This window comes from Candida theae, assembly GCF_024610275.1.
Source record: "Candida theae strain CBS 12239 chromosome Unknown scaffold29, whole genome shotgun sequence".
NCBI classification, from domain to species: Eukaryota; Fungi; Ascomycota; class Pichiomycetes; order Serinales; family Debaryomycetaceae; genus Lodderomyces; species Lodderomyces theae.
Window position 1 is genome coordinate 1 of NW_026261477.1, and position 21484 is coordinate 21484.

The 21484-nt window shown below is 40.8% G+C and overlaps 9 protein-coding genes across 9 annotated transcripts; 5 read left to right on the forward strand and 4 right to left on the reverse strand. All coding sequences in view use genetic code 12, as the record gives it.

Annotated features, from left to right (window-relative positions):
* On the reverse strand, positions 1–980 carry KGF57_004395 (uncharacterized protein; the record flags this gene model as incomplete). Its single annotated transcript, XM_051753900.1, has 1 exon — positions 1–980. A coding segment is annotated over one exon (980 nt), but the record flags the coding sequence as incomplete, so codon positions are not given.
* Positions 981–2283: 1303 nt separating this feature from the next.
* Positions 2284–4011, reverse strand: KGF57_004396 (AGP2; the record flags this gene model as incomplete). Its single annotated transcript, XM_051753901.1, has 1 exon — positions 2284–4011. One exon carries the CDS (start codon positions 4009–4011, stop codon positions 2284–2286), a length of 1728 nt encoding a protein of 575 aa, XP_051607083.1.
* A 2528-nt stretch (positions 4012–6539) lies between these two features.
* Positions 6540–7934, reverse strand: RAM1 (protein farnesyltransferase; the record flags this gene model as incomplete). The annotated part of the gene is made up of 1 exon (XM_051753902.1): positions 6540–7934. One exon carries the CDS (start codon positions 7932–7934, stop codon positions 6540–6542), a length of 1395 nt encoding a protein of 464 aa, XP_051607084.1.
* Positions 7935–8720: 786 nt separating this feature from the next.
* On the reverse strand, positions 8721–9113 carry KGF57_004398 (RNA-binding signal recognition particle subunit; the record flags this gene model as incomplete). The annotated part of the gene is made up of 1 exon (XM_051753905.1): positions 8721–9113. One exon carries the CDS (start codon positions 9111–9113, stop codon positions 8721–8723), a length of 393 nt encoding a protein of 130 aa, XP_051607085.1.
* Positions 9114–9453: 340 nt separating this feature from the next.
* Positions 9454–11757, forward strand: KGF57_004399 (uncharacterized protein; the record flags this gene model as incomplete). Its single annotated transcript, XM_051753906.1, has 2 exons — positions 9454–11060; positions 11433–11757. The coding sequence occupies 2 exons, from the start codon at positions 9454–9456 to the stop codon at positions 11755–11757; spliced, it is 1932 nt and encodes a 643-aa protein (XP_051607086.1).
* Positions 11758–12120: 363 nt separating this feature from the next.
* Positions 12121–13002, forward strand: AYR1 (acylglycerone-phosphate reductase; the record flags this gene model as incomplete). Its single annotated transcript, XM_051753907.1, has 1 exon — positions 12121–13002. The coding sequence occupies one exon, from the start codon at positions 12121–12123 to the stop codon at positions 13000–13002; it is 882 nt and encodes a 293-aa protein (XP_051607087.1).
* Positions 13003–13511: 509 nt separating this feature from the next.
* KGF57_004401 (uncharacterized protein) lies at positions 13512–15746 on the forward strand (the record flags this gene model as incomplete). Its single annotated transcript, XM_051753908.1, has 1 exon — positions 13512–15746. One exon carries the CDS (start codon positions 13512–13514, stop codon positions 15744–15746), a length of 2235 nt encoding a protein of 744 aa, XP_051607088.1.
* Positions 15747–16771: 1025 nt separating this feature from the next.
* Positions 16772–19282, forward strand: ALR1 (Mg(2+) transporter; the record flags this gene model as incomplete). The annotated part of the gene is made up of 1 exon (XM_051753909.1): positions 16772–19282. One exon carries the CDS (start codon positions 16772–16774, stop codon positions 19280–19282), a length of 2511 nt encoding a protein of 836 aa, XP_051607089.1.
* A 511-nt stretch (positions 19283–19793) lies between these two features.
* Positions 19794–21464, forward strand: SGA1 (glucan 1,4-alpha-glucosidase; the record flags this gene model as incomplete). The annotated part of the gene is made up of 1 exon (XM_051753910.1): positions 19794–21464. One exon carries the CDS (start codon positions 19794–19796, stop codon positions 21462–21464), a length of 1671 nt encoding a protein of 556 aa, XP_051607090.1.
* Between the last annotated feature and the right edge of the window lie 20 nt (positions 21465–21484).

Sequence of the window (21484 nt, forward strand, 5' to 3'; positions counted from 1 at the left end):
TCTCTAGTTTCTTGCATTCTAATATCCTCTGCTGTCAATGGGTGAATACCAAATGCTTGGGCTAGCATCTTCATTTCTGCATCAGTGGGACATGTACAATCCAACCACCAAGTTTCTTCTCCATTATGGAAAAGCTCTTGTATTGATTCACCGTTTGACACAAGCGACAGAAAATCATGTGCATGAACAGTCTCTTCCGATTTGGAATGGAAAAGAGAGAATCTGTCTGGTAAAGCATCACTCATGCCATCAGCGATTCGGGTCCCACCAAACCTGACGTCTTTTTCAGAAATATCATCAGGATTGAAGTCCAGGTTGTCATCCTTCTCAGAAAATGTTGGCGCTGCTATAGCAGTGCTCTGTTCTCTAGCTGCTGGTCCCTTGACAATCAGCTTCAATACATTCTCGGGAGTGTATCTCAAACTAGCTAAGCCATGCACACAAGATCCACGGCGGCTGTCTTGACCTTGAAAAGCAGCATGTTCTTTTTCCTCCTCAATGAATTTATCGATGACACCAAAATCTATTCCACGCACCTTAACTTGTTTCTCCTCCATGGGGAACCAAACATCGTCCTCGGTTCCTTGGGATTCCCTTGATCCCACAGAGTCGGCATTGCTGTTCAAAGATGTACGCGAGAATCCACGTGGTTTGGCATAATCGTCCTTGTCACCACTACTGTCATTCACACCATGTTGATTACTCTCCTCTTTCAGACCAATAATTTTGCCGACTGAGTGCGTAAGCTTTGTGATTGATGAAGCTCTTGCTCTCCCAAAAGCTGATCCTCTTCTTCCAGGCAGTTTTCCAGTGTGCGTGTCTCCATCAAAATTACCACGATGCTCAGTTGGTTTGACTTTGTTGGGTTGGCCATTCTCCCCGTCAGAAATGTGATTTCTGTTGAAGTCGTCCAACTCCACATCTGTAGATGGAGTGGTTGATTTAGGATCAACACTTGGTTCAATTTCTTTTGACAACATTGTTCTAATTTTGGTTTCCTTTCGTTCAGGTCGAGGGGCTCTTTGCAATAACGAAGCTTTCTATTGCTGTGTCTAGTTGTATCCTAAAGGGCTTTCATAGGTGGATACAACTTCTATAGTTTCTGCGTCTTTGGAGGATGTGTGACTGTTTAGTTTCTCATCAATGTGTCGCTTGTGGTAAATGGGCTTGTTGAAGTTGATCTATAATTGAGATCAGTCATCCGTTACAAAAGTTTTGCTGTTTGGTATGGAAAAAAAAAAGGGGTGAATATCTTTCATTCAAAATGAGTCGAAATATCCCACGACACGGCTCTCTTTATATAACATTCGAAGGATCCACAATGGTGATAAAAATAGATCAGTCGACTGTATGTTGCATTCTATTTTTGGAAAAAAAAAAAAAATATGTATATATATTCAAGGTTGAACAAAAAGAATGATTAATTACTTACGAGCAATTGCGATGAGAGATGAGACGATGAGCAGAAGATGAAGAAGATGAATACTGAGGGATTTTAAGTTTTGCTCAAAAGTTTAGAGTTTGAGTTACGATGAAGAGATATATTAAACCTAATATTAACAAAGGGTTACATTTGTCATCCCTACATGCTATCAAACAACAATATTATGTTATAGAACACCACTATGGATGATGACATCCGAATACACACCTATGCGGCAGATGGGTTTGTTCTGTAAAGACACATGCAGGTCTCGTGGTGGTTATTAGGTTAAGATACACGACGATAGTTGCAGTAGTAATGCTGTAAAAAGAGACTGAACTCAGTACATGACACAAAACAAAAAAAAACACCAAAAAAAAAAAAAAAGAAATTTTCCAAACAGACACGCCTTGAATTTCAGGATACAATAGGGAAGAAAGGAGTTACTTCTCACAAGCTCGAAAGATGGGTGTGGTTGAGATGCCATCAACTGGACTCTCCAAACCCAGTGAACAAAAGCAAGTCTGTATGACCCCATGGGAGGAACAGAGAATGTGCATACTCTTGACGAGTATTTAGTCCACAATTCGAACCAACGCTGACAAAACGAGATGAGTCAGAGGTCGTAAAAAATCGTCAGTTTATCTGTGTAGAGTAAGTTTATTTTTAGTAGTTGAGGATTCACGAAGAGAATAGGAGAAACACCGAAATTTCATTGAGGTATAGAACAAGTAAGGTTTAAAAAAGAGGCACATGGAGGGGGGAGGGGGCTATGCTGAGTCACAATTGTTGCGAAACCAAAGGCAAGCCAACAGTGGGAACGGGTGATGGATCACTATTTTTTACAGTGACATTTAGGCTTAGAATATCCAGTTCAAAAGTCCCTTCCATTTGCCCTTCTTCTCATCCTGACTACTCTCCTCCATTTGTGCATAAAATTCAGCTTCGTGCGCTTCAATCTCATCTAGACCAGTTGTCAAGTCCGCATCTATCGGTTTGATGAACCTGGTTCTCTTAAGCACCTTCCACACAATGAATACCGCTAACGAGACAAATATCATAACATAACTGAATAAGAAATCATCAACCGTCCACATACCCGGCAAAAACACTTGATATCCCAAACAACCAATAATACACCAATATATGAACGTGGTAAAATAGATTGAATACGGTTGAAACCAGGATCTGTAAGGGAATTTGGATCGATCAATCCCTTGTGCTTTAACTGCATGATAAAATCCAATGTAAATGATACCCATGAATCCATAGTTGAGGACTTGTGCTCCCGTACACAAGTTCACCATATAATTTAAAGCTTTACTACCAGAATTGCCCAACTGCAACAAGGACAATAATGCAAAACAGCAAGAAACAAAGACACAGTAGATGGGAATACCCCTCTTGGTACAAATTTTAAAGAATCTTGGGACAAACCCCTTTTTGGCCAAGTTGTACAAACTTCTCGAGGAGGTATATGTGTACGAACAACCAGCTGAAAATGCCGATGTTAGCACCACTGCATTGACAATGTGGGGTAGCACCTGAATTCCCAAGTTTTGCATGGCAACAACGTATGGAGAAGAAGCAGCGCTTGAAGTGTCCGACGTCAATGCGACATATTTGGGGTCATTGTAAGCTATCAAAATTGAAACTGATAAAGCACCTCCAATGTAAAATGCCACCAACCGATACAACACAGTTCGAAAGGCAATGGGCATGTTGACTCTGGGGTTGATACACTCACCCGCAGTCATACTCAAGTATTCACTACCAACGCAAGTAAAAGTACTGGACAATCTAAGCGAAGCTAAAAAGCCTTGAAATCTTCCCAAACTCCCAGTTGCATACTTCATTCCTATGGGCCCGCCTGCCACATGCCAATTCCTAAAACCAAATGCATCATGTTGCGGGTTTCCGCCACACATTGTGACCAAAGTGAAAAACATCAATCCAATACATAGAATCAACTTTGCCAAAGAGAACCAAAACTCACATTCACCAAATACTCGAACCGCATACAAGTTGATGGCGGCGTAAATGGCAATTTGAATGACAAATGTGATTGCTGGTGAGTAATCGTCACGCCAAAAGTGAATTATACCATTCACAGCAGTAATTTCAAAGGGGATGTAGAGACTCTGCATGATCCAAAAATTCACTGATACGGCTGCTTCAAATGCAGGATCAATAACTCGACCGGCCATATTAAGGAAAGGGGCATCTAGCGGCAAGTACAGCACCATTTCTCCAGTTGCTGTAGTCAACAAGAGAATCAATAACGTCGATATACAATACGATAATAATAAACCCAACGGTCCACCATTAACCAAACCAGTAGTACCAATTGTCACAAACAAACCGGTACCAATAGAGCCACCGATGGCTATGAGTTGCAAATGCCTATTGTATAATGTTCTTTTCGTATGGCCAACGCCACCTACGCTAGACGCTTTGTCGGTACTAATGCTGGAAGTGTCGTTGAATAAATCACCTTCTTCAGTGGAGCCCTTGTTGATGATCTTTTCTCCAAGGGAGTTTTTGTCATTGTCGGTGACACCTTGTTTTTCATCTCTTCCAAACCACATATTTCAGAAAGGGATTATTGAGTGCAAAATGATCTGTATTGTGTTGGGGCGCAAGACAAAGGAGTCTAATGGAGGGACAATCGAAGTAAACCGGTTTAAGGGAAGGACGGAAGGAAGGTATGATGGTTCAGTGTCTTTTTCAAATAGTTACTTGATTTACTATCAAAAGGTGCGCTGATAGTGAAGATGGTTCAAAAAAAGGGGTCCTTGTTGTGAAAGCAAAGGGTTGAAAATATAGCTCAAAAAATTATACTACATCTTTACAAAAGTCCGAAGCCAAGGAAAACTGTCTTCTATTTATTTGATATTGGAACATCTGTTGTGGGAGAGGTCTTGAAATATTTATTGAAGAAAACTCCTTCTTCCTCCTGCGTTCAGTGCGTTTGTGTAGCTATTCTTTGCTTGTATTGTTTTGGTGTATTGTTTTTTTTTTTTCAAAAATATGCATCCGATTTGTACAAGATATCAGCTTCTTATCTGACATAGTTGACTGCGGCAGCTGTTCTAGAGAGAGAGATGGGGAGTATTGTGGTAACGTACAGATAAGCTACGAGTGTGCAGAGTATTTTTGACTCCGATATTGGGGACCCCCATACTTTGTATCAACACTGATAAAGAAGAAGAGGAATGGGGAAAAAAGATCCGTGAGGCGAATTCTATACAAAAAAAAAGAGAAAAAAAGAAATTTAATCTTTTTTGTTTTTTATTTTTTTGACAATAGAAGAAGATAATATTAAGTATGGTATGGTATGTATGGTATGTATGGTATGTAGTAGTATATGCAACACAAACCCACGCTCTTTCTTTATACACTAATACAATTAAAACTGATAAATTAATTAGATAAGGACACGATTTTCATTTCAAGTCTCCAATACATTTATATATACAGCTTAGTTAGAATTAGCTTTGTATAGGCTTAGAATAAGCTTCGAATGTAAAAAAGAAGAACCAAAAAAAAAAAACAAAAAAAAACAAACAAACAAAAGCGAAACTTTCTCGTAACTTGTCTCAGAATAGGAAATATAAGAGATCGGATAAATTACACTACGACACAGTACACTCTTACTACTGACCTACCAATACAGCTGGCAAAAGAAAAAAATGCAATTTCCTTCGAATCTTATACCTCTGGTCCAAGATTGGGTCTCGCAGTTATTGCTAAGCAGAGGCATGACGGTTTATTTCCTATGACGTAACCAGAGTACAAGCACTTTTTTAGTGTTTATTTTTTCCACGTCCTACAAATTTTAATTTTCCAGTGCGGCATTATGACGTCGTTCGACCGAGGGTGTGGAGGAAGAGCGGCGAGCGCTGCACCACCGAGTGAGTCTCATCCCCTCTTATTTGTCCATTATAATAGGGTAAGATCTCCACCAAACCACGGTTATTGTTAGAGTGGTCGAACCCCAGCCCTCTATTGTTTAGTTTTCGAAGAATAATAGTAAGGCGCGTATCTGTATGTTTCACCTGTACATGCAATGGTTGTATTGTAATTGTTTACAACTCTCTCTCTCTCTCTCTCTCTCTCTCTATTGTCTATGCAATGGCCCTGCAAGTTCTACTTTGGGGCAGTACTTGGATCCAATTTTCTTAACCCTATGCAGAAGAAGAACCACAAAAATAAAAACAAACTATATTCCCCTCCACTCTTGTTTTGAAAAAATGGTCACGAGATGCTTACTACAATCAAGCTGGTCTTGTGGGGTTGGGCCAACTGTCAACTCACACTCTCCTAAATCTGTATCAGAATACAAAGACGAATCAACCAAGACCCTTCATGGTCAATGTGCTACACAAAATTGATCAAGTTCAGCAGTTTATCTGCTTCCTTTTCAGCAAAAGTTCGACAGATTCGAAAACAAAAAGCTCGGTCTAATATATAGAGAACAAACAGCTACGAAAAAAAAAAAAAAAAAAAAAAATACTTCACTATTAACTACGCCCTCTTTTGTACTACTCATCTACATGTCTTCCCATCTACACTACAAATTAACTGCAAAGAAAAAGAAAAATTTTTATTTTCTTTTCTTCTTCGCTCTCTGTCAACAAAGAAGGAAAGCCAAGAAAAAAAAAAAAAAAAAAAAAAAAAAAAAAAAAAAAAAAAAAAAAAAGAAACAAATATACTCTCTTCTTTGCATAGTTGGTGCATGTTACACTACTTTCTATGCACATTGGGTTAAAACATCCCTTGCTTTCGAATCGGGTATATCCATACTGATGTCCTCAGTATTAGGTCCATAATGTGTTGTCACCAGTTTGGAAGCGCTCACCCATGCTACAGTCACTGACCTCTCCGTCAAACTGGAGATGGACAAACGACGTAAGATAATGTGTTTGTGTAACACGTAAAACTCGCATGAATATTACCTATACAACTACTATGTGGTTCTGAATATCAGAGTCCACGGGGGAGGGTGCAGGGTATTGACACTTTCCGCCAAGATTTCAGTTACCACAACTCTTTCCATAACACCAGTAAGGATTTACACACCTTTCTTCCCCCTTTTTGTATTTCAGTATACACCTCACACATTTCTTAGCGACGAATTACAAAACGAAGTTGGAATCCCAAAGACAGGGTTCACAGCGTATGTAAAAGTGGTTTCATTTGTGCTATTCTCAACTATCCTAAAAGCCAAGCTGCTGTTTTCCCCATCGTCAATCAAACGATAGTCATGCTCACAACAACTGAGGCCACACAATGCATAATTTGTATGATAAAAGTCAACCAGTTTTCCTGGCTTGTCACGGAATCCACCAGATTTAACTTGAGCAATTCGCAAAATGTAATTTCTCAAAGCCTCTTTGTTGAATGTGTGGGACTTTTGTAAAACATCAATCATGGGCATCAAGGCTCCAATCCAAAAACTATAACAAACATCTACCAACTTATTGGTCCTTCCTGAAAATCCACCTTCACATGTTTGTCGAGCAACGCACCACCTAACAAATTTGTCAAAATTGATTTGCCCAATTATATCCTGTGGAGCCGTGTTCAATATAAACAATGACGAAAACGCACAAAACGTATACCCTCCATGAGCCTCGGTGTTGGGCACTCCGGCAAAACCCCCCTCATAAGTTTGACAAGAGATTATCCAATCCGCAACACCTTCAACCAATTCAGGTGTTGCGGTATTCAACAAGACACAAATCACCAACGCACAATACGTTGACCTCGTGTCGTATTCCCCCAATCCATGCATGAGGAATGACGATCCCTGCTTTGTCTTTCGCTTTAGACCCATGATCCACGTATACAAGTTGGTCCGTATCTTTAGCAATGTTGGTGTGTTTCGAGTAAGAACTAAGGTCAACACAGCAGCATAAGTCGATGCTAAATGACCCATCTGATTTGCTCCACCGGCAATGCCACCTCTTCCTTCATCAATAATGCAGGACTCGATTTTCCTGTTGACCAAATTGACAATGTCTTTACTCAATCTCGACTCTCCATCATTGTCTTTTATCACCAAATGAGAATTTACCAACCAATACATCATCCAGGGATGGTTTGCATCGAGTGACTTGTAACCACTCGGTAATTTAGCCGTAAGACATTTCTCAATGTAGTTAAAATGTGCTTCTTTGTAAAATCTTGTCTTTGGATTCTCCAAGTATGTCTCAACCACATCGTCAAGGCATTCATCTTGCTGCTCCGTTGTGCTCGATTGGTACCCAAGCTCAATCGACGGCAAGCTTAACGTCCACTCACCTGCCAGAGCCTTATTGTGCAATTGTTTCATCATTTCGTCTCGCGTCAAATGCGTATATACTACGTCTTCAAAGTCTGTATCGGAGTTGCTGCTATGAGAATTTTTGTGATCTAAATCGTCTCCCACTTCACGCTCCACTGTATTGCGCTTGCGACCTAGTAGGTTGATAAGGTATTCGGCCTGGTCCAATTTTGAGGAAGGCATTTTTCTGTGCCAGTTCGAATGAGGTGGTTATTTAAATGCGTGTGGGTCAGTATTATATATCATCTGGGGGGTTTTCAGTGTTTCATTTTTTTCCAACCAAATTGAGACATGACAATCACAAAAGAGAGTCAATAAATAATACGCATCGTTCTTGTTATTACGGTCTCGATCATACTGATGGGGCGTGTGAGTGTTATTGTGGGAAGGATTTCTAGGATGGTATATGTCACTCGAAATTGGAGCTTCAGAGCCACGTTTGGTGGTTTCTATCTCCACCTCGAAGTCGAGCCAAGATGCAAAAGTTGCAATTGTATGATCGCTACTAGAGCGAGAAGGGGGAGGGCAACCTCTGTATCCAATCGTTTCCAATTTCCAATGAAATTGAGAACACTGACAACACCTAGCAGCTGAACTGGTGTTTGTGTCAGTCGTTTCTACTCTATCCTCCATCTTTTGATCTACTTATTCACATTTTCTTGAACTTACTGCCATTACACGAACCTGTAGCGACCGCTTAAATACGGCAACAAGGTTTAGCTACTTCAAAGACTGTCTTTCCATCCTCTGTAGTTTGATCATAAGCTTGGAAAAAAGGATTAAAGAGACTGAAGACATTGATTTGATACCTTTCCAGGTTACCACTAACCCATACGTGTATTCGTTATTGAAGACCCATAGTACTAACAGTTTCCTCTACATAAACATTCATCCTTCCCAAAAGCGTGCAGTGCCTATAATGCAAAGTTTCTTCATCTCGCTATCTAGCAGCCCTCTCACCAACTCAACTTACTTGGCCACCTTGCTCTTCTTACCCTTTTTCTTCTCCTTCTTTTTCAATCCAACAAGCCCATTCTTCAACACTCGTATATACTGCTGCCAAAACTGGTTCAATTGTTCTGCTTCCACAACGGTGGAAATCTTCAATTTCGATTGTTTCTTGTCCTTGTTGCTTTTGCTATTCATTGCAACTCTAATAAGAACGGGGTATGAGGTGCTATTCTGTATTTTTTGGTTGGGTATGACATTTGTTGGGAGATCGTCAATGCTCGACAGGTTTATACCTTGCACTTCAGATGAAGTCAATCGTTTTTGAGTCAAGTAGATGGATGATTTACCATTGTTGGTGGTCACCACTTGGTTTAACTCATGCAAAAATTGTGAGTTATCTAGTCTAGCCATTATCAAGTTGTGTGTGTCTTCTGTAGATGCTGTCTACTGGATAAAAAAAAAAAAAAAAAAATTGCACTCACTGCTGAATATTGTGGTTGATAAAGTAATTTTGTTTATTTTGGGAACAGGACGGAATTACACGTTTTATCAACACAAGATTTAACCCCGATACTATACACAAGTATTTATTACCACCCACAATTGGATCAGCTGTTGCAATTAACTGGTTCTTGAGATAGCAAGTAATAGCACAATTCATCCCACTTTCTCACTACATTTGCGGGTCTCAAATCGCCTACCACCCTCCCCTCTCTTGCTAAAGTGGCCCCGACAACGTTTCAACTAGGCCATGTCACAAACTCTTGAGCAACAACAGCAGCACCACCATGCAAAGCAAATGTCAACCCACTTTCCCAAAAGATTGACGGCATTACTTGTGTCTGTTTTCGTTGCTTTGGCATCTGGCACGCCTTACATGTATGGTGTGTATTCGCCTCAGTTTGTGAAGCACATTGGGCTAACGGCTTCACATTCTGCAACCATATCATTGGCTACTAATATAGGGTCTGGTATTGGTGGCTTACCAGGTGGACTTCTTATTGACCATTTTGGCCCTCAATTCAGCATATTTATTGGTTCATTGTGTATATTTGTGGGGTATTTCACGGTGTTCAAAATCTACTACCATCAGTACAGTAATATGTTTGTTATATGTATTGCTATGGCTTTGATGGGATTTGGATCAATTACAAGCTATTTCGCAACTTTGAAAGCATCTCAAGCCAACTTTCCCAAACACAAGGGTGTTGCTGGTGCGTTACCCGTGAGCTGCTTTGGATTTTCCGCCACAGTATTTTCCATTATATCGGCATCATTCTTTAAGGACGATACTGGTGGACTTTTACAATTTTTGGCCTTTTTCTGTGGATCTGTGACACTCTTGGGCTCATTCTTTGTTCATGTATACGTTAGTGATGATGAGGAGGACGAACGTGAACATCATAATCGATTGGAGTCAAATAACGAAAGTGGAACGAATCAAGCTTTGCTTTCAGACGCAGAAGCTTCTTTAATTTCTGACATAGAACCACCACCACAATCTTTATCTAGATCTGAATCACTTAATGGATCGTTTTCTTTTTGGGGGATTGGAAGCAGAACGCCAAGCTCTTCAATAAGCTTACAAGATTCTGAAGCAACTGAACTCAGGCAAAGCTTAATCGAGGAAGAAAGACTTGGTAAACAAAGGAAAGCAAAAGTCAGTCCCTTGGAAACAATCAAACGTCGTCTTGTTGACAAAGTGTATTTGATACATTACTTCATTGTGTCCATTACTGCTGGCGTTGGTCAAGTCTATATCTACAGCGTTGGATTTATTGTTGCTGCGCAGTACTATTACAACAAAGAACATGAGGAACATGCCAGGAACAGTATATTCGGTAGAGCTGTCCAAATTGCCCTTCACGACCCCGATGCCGCCTCCATTCAAGCGTTACAGGTGTCAATATTGTCGATTGCTTCATTCTTGGGACGTCTTGTGGCTGGTTTTCTCAGTGACTACATCCACAAAAGCTGGCACATTCAAAGGCTTTGGATTGTCTTGGCAACTTTGCTTATACTCTCGTTGGCTCAGTACATCACCATCTCAAACGTCTCCTCCTTTCATTGGACGGCAGTGGCATCCGGCTTGACCGGTGCATGCTATGGTCTCGTATTTGGCACATACCCGGCAATTATAGCTGATTCCTTTGGCACAAAGACATTTTCCACTAATTGGGGATTGATTTGCACTGGCCCTCTTGTCACATTGTATGCATTGAACAAGTACTTTGGTTGGATTTATGATTCTCAACTGGATACAGAAACTGGAATTTGTTCCCTTGGGAATGGCTGTTACAAGGGCGCATTTGAATTAAGTTTGATTTTATGCAGCATTGCCTTTGTGGTATCCGGTGCGTTGATTTACTCGCAAAGACACAAGTAGATTAAGCTATTTATTTATATATACACTATAGAGTTTCCTGTTTTCTTTGTGTGGGTATCTCTCTTCCCCCACCCCCTACGCTATGTGCAACAATGGAGTTGCCTCATCAGAACACTCCATTTACGTGCTCCCGTTTCTTGAACTGAGTTCCCGAATGTCATGGACGAGTTGTGATTGGTCAAAGTAATGCATGTGCTTCTTCAAAGTGTCACCGGTTGCCAGCTCAATGTGTAGAACCGGGACATCATAACAATACTTATCGAACCAGTCCTTATTCATGGGATCCATTATGTCTATTTTGGTAACACTGAGTTTTGTCTTGTCCACGTCGGATGATGACATAGCCTGCTCAAGTATCTCATTGGCATTTGTGCACAACATGCATTCCTTCTTCGTGAAAAAGTTGAGCAGTACTGTGGTGTTGAAGCGCGTTTGAGCCTTGATGGTTTGTGGTACTCTCCTGAGAGCCAACATTGTGTTCATGGTGAAGATCGGTGTTTCCAAAGGCAAGAAAGGCCTGCATTTTATACTCTTGTGCTATTGGAGCTACCATGCACACATAAAGTGGCTAAAGTCGATGCCAAAAGAGGTAACCATGGAACTAAGAAAGGCAAGAACTTTGCAGAAATACTCGAGGCAGGATGTTCTTTTGTCTCAAAACCTTCTTAGAATAGACAAAACGTGTATTGAAGGACGTGAATCTTTTTTTTGGTAATGCAGAAACATTTCGATGAGCCGTTGTAGGTGTGCAACTGACAAAGGCCACTCGATTTCGTACAAGAGATTGCTTCAAGAGAAAATCGAGGACCACTTCTCTTACCAGATCAAATTGAAAGATTGATCTGGTAAAGTGAATAGGTTCCAGCTGAGTTGCTATACAATTTCTTTAATTCAACCACAAGCGCACGCACGCCTTTCCTTATCAAGAAGGGAGGGTGTGGGGCAGAAATAAAAAAAAAAACGGAAAATGTTGTGCCCTTGTTCTTTTCTTTTACCCGTTCTATTCAACACACCTACATAGCAAAAGAAAGGATGGCAGGTGAACGTCAGAAAGTTGCATTGGTAACTGGAGCATCTTCAGGAATAGGGTTTGAGACCTCAATTGAACTAGCAAAGAGAGGATATGTTGTCTTTGCTGGAGCCAGAAGATTGGAGCCAATGGCGAAATTGAAGGATTACGGTGTCAAGACCTTCAAGTTGGATGTCAGTGACTTGCAAAGTGTGCAAGATGCCCGTAGCTACATTCAAAAGGAAACTGGTGGAAATTACTTGGACATTTTGTACAATAACGCAGGTCAATCTTGTACAATACCTACAACTGATGTCACTGACGAGCAAATCAAGCAATGTTTTGAAGTGAATGTGTTTGGAGCAATGCGTATGGTTAGAGAATTCATCCCACTTTTGATTAATGCAAAGGGTGTTATTGGATTCACCGGTTCCGTTAGTGGACTCAACCCATTCCCATTTTCGTGTACTTATTCTGCAACGAAAGCTGCAATCGAACTGTACGCTTCGGTTTTGAGAGTCGAAATGAAGCCATTTGGAGTGAGAGTCATTAACTTCATTACTGGTGGTGTCAATACCGACATTGAAGACAAGAGAAGTTTGCCAGAGTCGTCACTTTTCAATGTGCCAGGAATGGAGGAAGCTTTTGACGAGAGAAGACAATTGGCAGTCAAGAACAACCCACTTCCTGCTGATGTGTATGCCAAACAAGTTGCCGACGACTTTGAACGGGCCAAGTTGGGAGGCTCATTACACTTGTATCGTGGGAAAATGGGATTTTTCTTGGGTTTTATAACTCCTCTTCTTCCAAGGTTTCTTCTTGAGTGGGCTCTTGTTCGTAGGTTCAAATTTGCTGGTGTTTTCGAATACTTGAGAAAAAAGTATGCCAAAGGTTTCCCAGCTTGATGAACAAGGGAAAGCTGCAAATTTGAGTCAATATTGTTTTTATAGGAGATTTTTATAGTAAAACCTGCATCTTTGAAACGAGAGTGAAAGACTTGATTTCTAGCATGAGAGGGTTGACACCCAGTTTCGTAGAGTCACATCTCGTTCCTCTATTGCTTCCTCTCCCCTCGCTGCGTTTCCCATTTACCATTCGTCTCTTTCTATTACAGTAACTTTTCAGTGTAGCGTGGAGAGAAAGTTTGGGAAAGGCTTGGCATATCATTCATCCATTTTGGGGTTCCATTGTCAACAATTTTCTCCTTGTTCGAGTAGGCAATCAGTCACATTGAAAAGCCCTTACCAAGGGGCTTTTTCAAATCACCAGTGTTTGATGTTTTTTTCCCCCCGCCATTGAACGCTTTCAGCATAATGTGATTGAAAGATTTTGCGTCCTCGTCAACAAAGTTTTCTTTGCGTAAAACACACCCGATTGGCAACTATTTCGTGCAACCTCACCGTCAGTTAACACTATGACAAGCGAACCTTTCCTATGGTATAGAGACAAAGACAGACTAAGGATTGGTGATGTTAATAGGTACAATGTTACTTATAAGCGACAACGTGGTGCCAATACGACCCAAACTTATCTCAGAATTAAAAACATTGAAAACCCGGGAATAAGAACTATTCATTTACTAACAGGTCCATTCATATTGTACTGCCACGTCGTGCCCTGTAACTACAGGTATAGGAAGCAATTCTATCCGGCTGATGCAGGGGTAAATGCTGAGGTGGTCTTTGAGAATCAGCTCAAGCCTAACCAGTCATTTAACGTGACCTTACTTTTGAATGACAATTCTTTAGCTAAAGTTTCCAACGAGAAAGGAATTACGTATGACCACTTTCAATGGGAAATAGAAGTTATATCACAGATTGTCATTACCAAAAAGACAGAGGTGCTCTACGACATGATGATTGGAGATGATCCCCACGCCATGAAAAAGTTGGGGCATGGCAACCTTCAAAAAGCTTTGACCAGTATCGTTCCCGATAACACTGACGAAGTCAGTACTGCACAAGATGTCTTTGATCATGAAACAAAAAATCACATATTCAACCCCTATTTGAGTGTTGATAAGAAAACCACTGAAGATCTTTGGAACAAGCAGCCACCGAATCCGCTCAAACCAGTTCATTTGATAATAGTCACACACGGAATTTTCTCAAACCTCACAGCTGACATGCTCTACCTTAAAGAGACTCTTGAGAGTTCTGTGCTGGAGAACGTCATGATTCGTGGCTATCGATTCAATGCAGGGAAAACCGAAAAGGGAGTCAAAAAATTAGGTCGAAATGTGGGTGACTACGTTGTTGATGTGATCGAGAAGGAGCCTTATCGTTTTGACAAAATTTCATTCATTGCTCACTCACTTGGCGGTGTGGTTCAATTATACGCAATCAAGTATATATTGGTAACACGAGGTGTTGATTTTTTTGATCGGTTGCATATACAACCAGTCAATTTGATTTCATTAGCTAGTCCTTTCTTGGGTATCTTGAACGAACTTAATTTGGTCCTTTCGTGGATATTGGATCTTGGTACACTAGGCAAAACTGGACGTGACCTAACATTGCTGAGGAAATTTCCTAGTTGGAAAGATGTGGAAATCGGTAGTCATAAGACAAAAGATAGATTCAAGCCAGTTTTGGAAACTCTACCGGATGATCCTCTTCAAACATTTTTGGGCAAGTTTGAGCGATTAACTGTGTATGCTAATGCCATTAATGATGGTATTGTACCATTGAGAACTGCGGCTATCTTGTATCTTGATTATGAGGCATTGGGTGATGTGAATGAATTGAAGAGGACAAGTAATGTTATTGATAGACCTGAGTTGGAAAAAGACCACCATGACGTTGAGAGTAATGAAAGTCAAAATAATGTCCTGGAAGTACCCGATTCCAATGCGGCGAATGAGAAAAGTTTGGGAAGGAGCCAAGCAGCGCAAAACGAGGGGAAGCAGCAGACTGGACAAACCTCCAACTCTTTTTCCAAAGAGAAGTTGCGATTACAGAATATTCAAAAGGAGTTTGGTGAGTTTACCATTCTAAACTCCTCACAGAAGAAGCTTAGCAAGAGACAAAAGAAGTATCTGCATTTCAGTATCAAAGGAGCAGACACCAATCGCGACAGTTTGTCTGGAAGTAATGACTCTTCAACGGAGTCTACAGCGACAATCAATGTTCCGCCGCGTGCGTCTGCAATCGAGTCTGCTTTGAATACACTAATTTGTCCCATTCCATCTCAGGAATATATAATGAATCCCGAATCTAGGAAGCCGGTAATATTCCATGACAAATATTATCATTTCGATAAAACAAAAGACGAGACTGATGTCAAGCCACGTTCGTTGAAGGAGAAATTGTTTGGATATTCTGCGGATTGGAGATTACGCAAACAAGTGGTTATTGCCAATAAATATCACACTGGCAAACTTAATTGGCGTAAAGTATTGGTAAACTTACCTCCCGATGCTCATAACAATATCATTGTAAGACGGCGATTTGCTAATGGGTACGGTTGGGGGGTGATACATCATCTCTGCGAAAATTTGTTCGAAACCAATGCAGATGGCAATGGTGGACCCGAGAGTGAACTTGCAAATAATATTGATGATGATGATGATGATGATGATGGTGATGATTCAGGAGAGGGAAAGAAGCAGGAAATGCGCGAAAGTTCTAGTGTTAAAGCCAAAATCTGATTGTTTTTCATTGACACATTGAATTGCCGACTGTGACGCTAGTAGTTCAATAAAAGGAAAGAACCACATAAATGCGGTTTTTGATTATTGCGTATTTCCGACTTGGAATTAGAGTATCAATGAAAGAACTTTGAAACAGACTTTTTAAAATGTAAGAATATTCAAGGTTTCAGCAGTGACATAAAAATATCTGTGCGAGGTTGAGACTTGCAGCTTTTTCTCTATGGACAGTGCAAAAGTAGCATCCTTTGTATGTTGTGTGTAAGAATGCCCTAATACTTTTTGCGTCTTAATGTGTGTGTGAATTTGTAGTTTGTTCAATGTAACGTTACATGAGCAGAGAGATAGTAGGGATCAAAAAACGCGAACTAAACTAGATTCATTTGATTACTTGCATAAAGTGTATAACTACGTACAAATCATACAAATAAGCAAAACCAACGAGTAAAGATACGAATAAAACTACAAATCTTGGGTATATAGGGCATTACTTATCCAACACTTGCTGTAAAAAAAAAAAAAAAGGGGGGCCATTTGCTTTTGCACTTTTTACTTTACTCTTTACTCTTTACTCTACGCTTTACGCTTTACACTTGATACAAACACGTGCTTTGCCATATTGCTCTTTGTAAATTTTTTTTTTTTTCTTTTTTTTTTTTTTTATTTTTTTTTGCCTTTTCCTCTCTTCACCTCTTCAAATGAAGACCAGAGGGAAAAAACAAGATTAAAGCTCACATCCATCACTCTTCTGTTTTGCCCACCTGAACACTTTTATCATTCATAAAGCTATGCAAACACTTCTTGTTCTTCTGCTTCCTTGATTGTGTCCATAAGAAGGAGAATATACTCATCAGAAGCCATACACCTACATATACTCACAACTACAAAGTGTCAAACTGCAATTTTTGTTTTTTGTTTTTTTTTTTATTTCTTTTTCTTTTCCTTCAACTAGAGGATCATCAGACTTAGAGAGTTATTAGACACTCACAACTCACTTACCATACCCACAGCCCACTGGATTCACGATGTCTGATACAGAAAGTGTCTTTCAACCTACGGGGAGCACTCACAACACATTACACACCGATGAAATTTTGAATGACCACAGGCACCAAAACACTGATGCTGGCTCAGCAATCATTGATGATGACGATAGCGATCATGATGGTGCTAATGTTGGTGTCACTGGCGCTGCAGGTGCTACGCGCACTGGTGACAATCATTCCGATCCAGTGAGTACAACTCGTTTGAAAACACAAAGTACGGAACGCACCAAAAGTAGGGCAGAGTCTGACTTGGCTGAAGGGGACAAAAGGGGATCAGCTCCCTTTGTTTCTGGTGCCACCAGTGGTAGAAAAAAGAGCACAAGAAGAGGGTCAACGCGAAAACTGTCAGTCTCTGAAGATCCGCATTCTTCTTCGTTCCAACCACCATACAGCCATTCACAGCCAAACAGATCATACATGACTTCGTTACGCAAGGATTTTTATTTGAAAGATGACGAAGACAACACAGCTTTGCCCGTTCCTATAATCCACAATTCAACAAGTGGTGGAAAGGCAAGGACCAAGTCAACACTGGAAACGTTGGCTCCCATCATCAAGAAGAAGACCCATCGCAGCAACTCAAATAACTTGGAGGCTGACATTCTGAGCCCAATGACCAAGATCAAAACGAATGAGTCCTTTATAATCAATAATAATGGAAATGGAGAAGAAGCTAAAATACGGAGGCCCTCGAGGACTTCCATCGATAGTGAAGCCGACTCGCATGGGTCTAGAAGTTCGCAAGAAACTGAGGAGGATGTTTGTTTTCCCATGATGAGAGAGCACGTCAAGGTGAATGGCATTGATTTTGACGAAATTGACGAATTTATCAGAGAAGAAAGAGAAGAGGCTGCAATGCAACGTGACTTTTTAACAAAGAATGAACTGGCAATTGAGGAAATCAGTCATGAAAACTCGCGCAAGTTTGAAAAGTATGGTCGAGGAAGTAGTGTAAACGGAATTCCATCGAACACTTCGGGCCTTAGTCGACAACCCACCAGCACTGCTGCACTCAAGTACACCCCAAAAAATATACTACACAGAACTGTTCAGCGTTCAAACGAAGTCCCCGAATCAACAAGTACTACGTCATCATCGTTAGAAGAGCTCAAAGCCAGACAGGCTTTAGAATCTGACGATGTGTCATCAGCAGAGCAAGTCAAATTTGGTGGAGCTCGGATCACCGATGGAATGAATGGCACTTTGCCTGATCGGTTCTCCTTTTTCCACTCCGAGTCCGAGGAAACGGTACATGCACCTGATATTCCTTCCCTTGTTCCAAATGGTGAATCAATACAAGAGCTTTTCCATAATGGAGAAGAAACTTGGTGGTTGGATTGTACATGTCCCACTGATGCAGAAATGAAGATGCTAGCCAAGGCATTCGGTATTCACCCATTGACAGCAGAGGATATTAGAATGCAAGAAACTAGAGAAGTGGAGTTGTTTAAGAGTTACTACTTTGTTTGCTTCCATACATTCGAAGCAGACAAGGAGTCAGAAGACTATCTCGAGCCTATCAATGTCTATATTGTTGTTTTCCGTGACGGTATACTCACATTCCACTTTTCGCCATTGACACACCCAGCTAGTGTCAGGCGAAGAGTCAGACAATTGAGAGATTACGTTGATGTCACGGCTGATTGGTTGTGTTATGCGATGATCGATGATATCACCGACAGCTTTGCTCCTGTTATCCACGGAATAGAATACGAAGCAGATGCAATTGAAGATGCCGTATTCACGGCTAGAGAGACCGACTTCAGTAACATGTTGCAAAGGATTGGTGAGTCTCGTAGAAAAGTGATGACGTTGATGCGGTTGCTCTCAGGAAAGGCAGACGTCATCAAGATGTTTGCCAAGAGATGTCAAGATGAGGCAGCATTTGGATACAAGGGAGCACAATGGAAAGTTCCTCAAGGAGGGGGGTCTCCTTCTCATTCAGTTCTGAATGAAGCTTCTGGTGTTGGCACAAATTCAAGAGACTATGTGGCTGCTGACAACCATGGGGTGGAAACCAACAATGCTCGTCCCCGTGCCGATATCGCTTTGTATTTAGGTGACATTCAAGATCATATAATCACCATGATGCAAAACTTGAATGCTTACGAAAGGATTCTTTCCAGGTCTCATTCAAACTATTTGGGACAATTGCAATGTGAGAGCTTGGGAGAAAGCAACAAAGTTACCAAATTGTTCTCTAAAGTCACCATTATTGGAACTATGTTGATCCCCTTGAATTTGGTTACTGGTTTGTTTGGAATGAACGTCACTGTTCCTGGGAAAGATGCGAGTATCGCTTGGTTCTATGCAATTCTAGGCATTTTGATTGCGCTTTTGATTTTGAGTGTTGTTGTCGCACATTTCTGGGTGAAGGGGATGATGTCTAGAGTTGACAATAATCCGCGCCCGGTACTCAGTCCTAGAAGGAGTTTCAAGAATATGAAGATGAGAGGTTTTGACTTGAGATCAGTTTATAGCAATGTGTAAATTAGATAGAAAGGGATATGTGCTTTACTTGATCATCTTTTGCTGCGCAAAGGAACCACCCTCTAGATTAGTCACTTAGGGAAGACAAATGGTTTGTCATGCAACACACCATGAGAAGCAGCGGCAATGCCTTATTCACAAAGAAGTGGTTCCTCAACTAAGAAAACTTCGAACTTCGCTTTGCACACACACTCTCAAATGCTATTTTCGAATTCTTACACAAACACAAAGTTCAAACTATAACGCACAACACAAGCAAAGCTGAAGATAGAGAGATAGCAGCAATACTTGGGATTTTCGACAAACACGCCCCTTCTAGCTTATATACTGCGGTGCAGCCAGCGCTACTCCCTGCTATTACTCATAAAAGAGGATCTCAACATCTCCATAGTGGTTAAGGATTGTTGCGTGAAACACGCAAGCCACAGTTGATTGCCTCAGATCATTGCTTCTAAACCTCAAATATCAAATTTTTCTTATAATCTCACCAATACACCACTACAGTTTGTTAATGCTACAGAGAGATGCTATGAGGTTGGTTTTATCAGTTGTTATCATCACCTTATTCGAAGTTTCTTATGCCCAGTTATGGCCATACCAAATATTGCCACCGTTTCCCGTACTTGAGGGATGTCGTGAAGTTCTTCTGTTACTTGGCGTAAACAGAGGCAAAGAAGGATTGAGTACTGCGACGCACCTGACTGCGTATGCATCAGCAGCAGCAGCAGCAACACCAAAAACAACAACAACTTCATCAACTGAAACTTTGTTTCCTGAATTTGAAACTTGGCTTGAAACACAACAGAATGCCCTGTTTCATGCAATTTTACAAAACATCAACCCAGAAGGAGTCATTGTTGCCTCCCCGTCACAAAAAGAACCCAATTACTACTACCAGTGGATCCGAGATTCGGCAATCACGGTGCGTACCTTAATTTCATTCCTTGAAGACGAGCATATAAACAAAGTATCAGCGTCCCATTTGCATTCGCAAGTGATCAACTTGATTGAGCTGTACGTTATAAACAATTACCAATTACAAAGAACACCAAACAAACTGGGAGGATTCAATGACTTGTTGGGGTTGGCGGAACCCAAATTCAATGTGGACATGACTGCATTCAATGAACCTTGGGGGAGACCACAACGTGATGGACCTGGACTTCGTGCTGCGACAATAATTCAGTTCCTTGACTACTTGAACCAAACTGGCAACCTAGTCAACCACCCTGAATTGCAAAACTCAGCGTACATTTACCAAGAGATCGTCAAGCCGGATTTGCGGTACATTTGCCAGTTTTGGAATGAGACTGGATTCGATTTATGGGAGGAGGTCGATTCGATTCATTTCTTCACGTCCATGGTTCAATTGAAAGCTTTACAAATGGGAATTAAATGGTCGAGATATTTCAATGACGAGAATGGTGAATTTGCAACACAGTTGCGTGATTCATTTAATGCTTTGAAGCAACACATACAGAAGGATTTTGGATTTGTTACATCTGCGCTGAATCATGTAATTGAAAGCCCACATTTGTTGGAGTCTGGCGAAAGATTGGGATTGGACATAGCTACGATCTTGGCTGTGATCTACACGCACGAGAATGACGAAAAGGAGCAGCGCACTGAAAGCTCTGCATCAGAAACAATCCCATTTAATGTACTCAACTCATATGTGCTCAGTTCACTTAGCGGATTAATTATCGATATGCGAGATCGATATCCGATAAACAACAATCGTTTTGATGGTGTTGCATTGGGTAGATACCCCGAAGATATTTACAATGGAGTTGGCACATCTGAAGGAAACCCGTGGTTCATTGCAACTTCCACCGCGAGTGAATTCATCTACCAATTTATCTATAATCTTCAGCATCAAAAATTAAACTTGGTAATTGATGATACCAACCGACAATTCTTTTTGCCGTTGATAAATGTTACTGGCAACAAGTACATCCTTGAGTATAACTCCTCCGAGTACAACTTGTTGATTGAGAAATTATTGAAATATGCAGATTCATTTCTTGATGTTGTACGCACTCATACTGATTCTCAAGGTCGGATGTCGGAACAATTCAACAAAAATACGGGATATATGCAAGGAGCAAAAGAATTGACTTGGAGCTATAGTGCGGTATGGAATGCAATCCGTTGGAGAAGAAGAGCTTTTTTTGCTATATAGTACATGAAGGGACGTTTTAT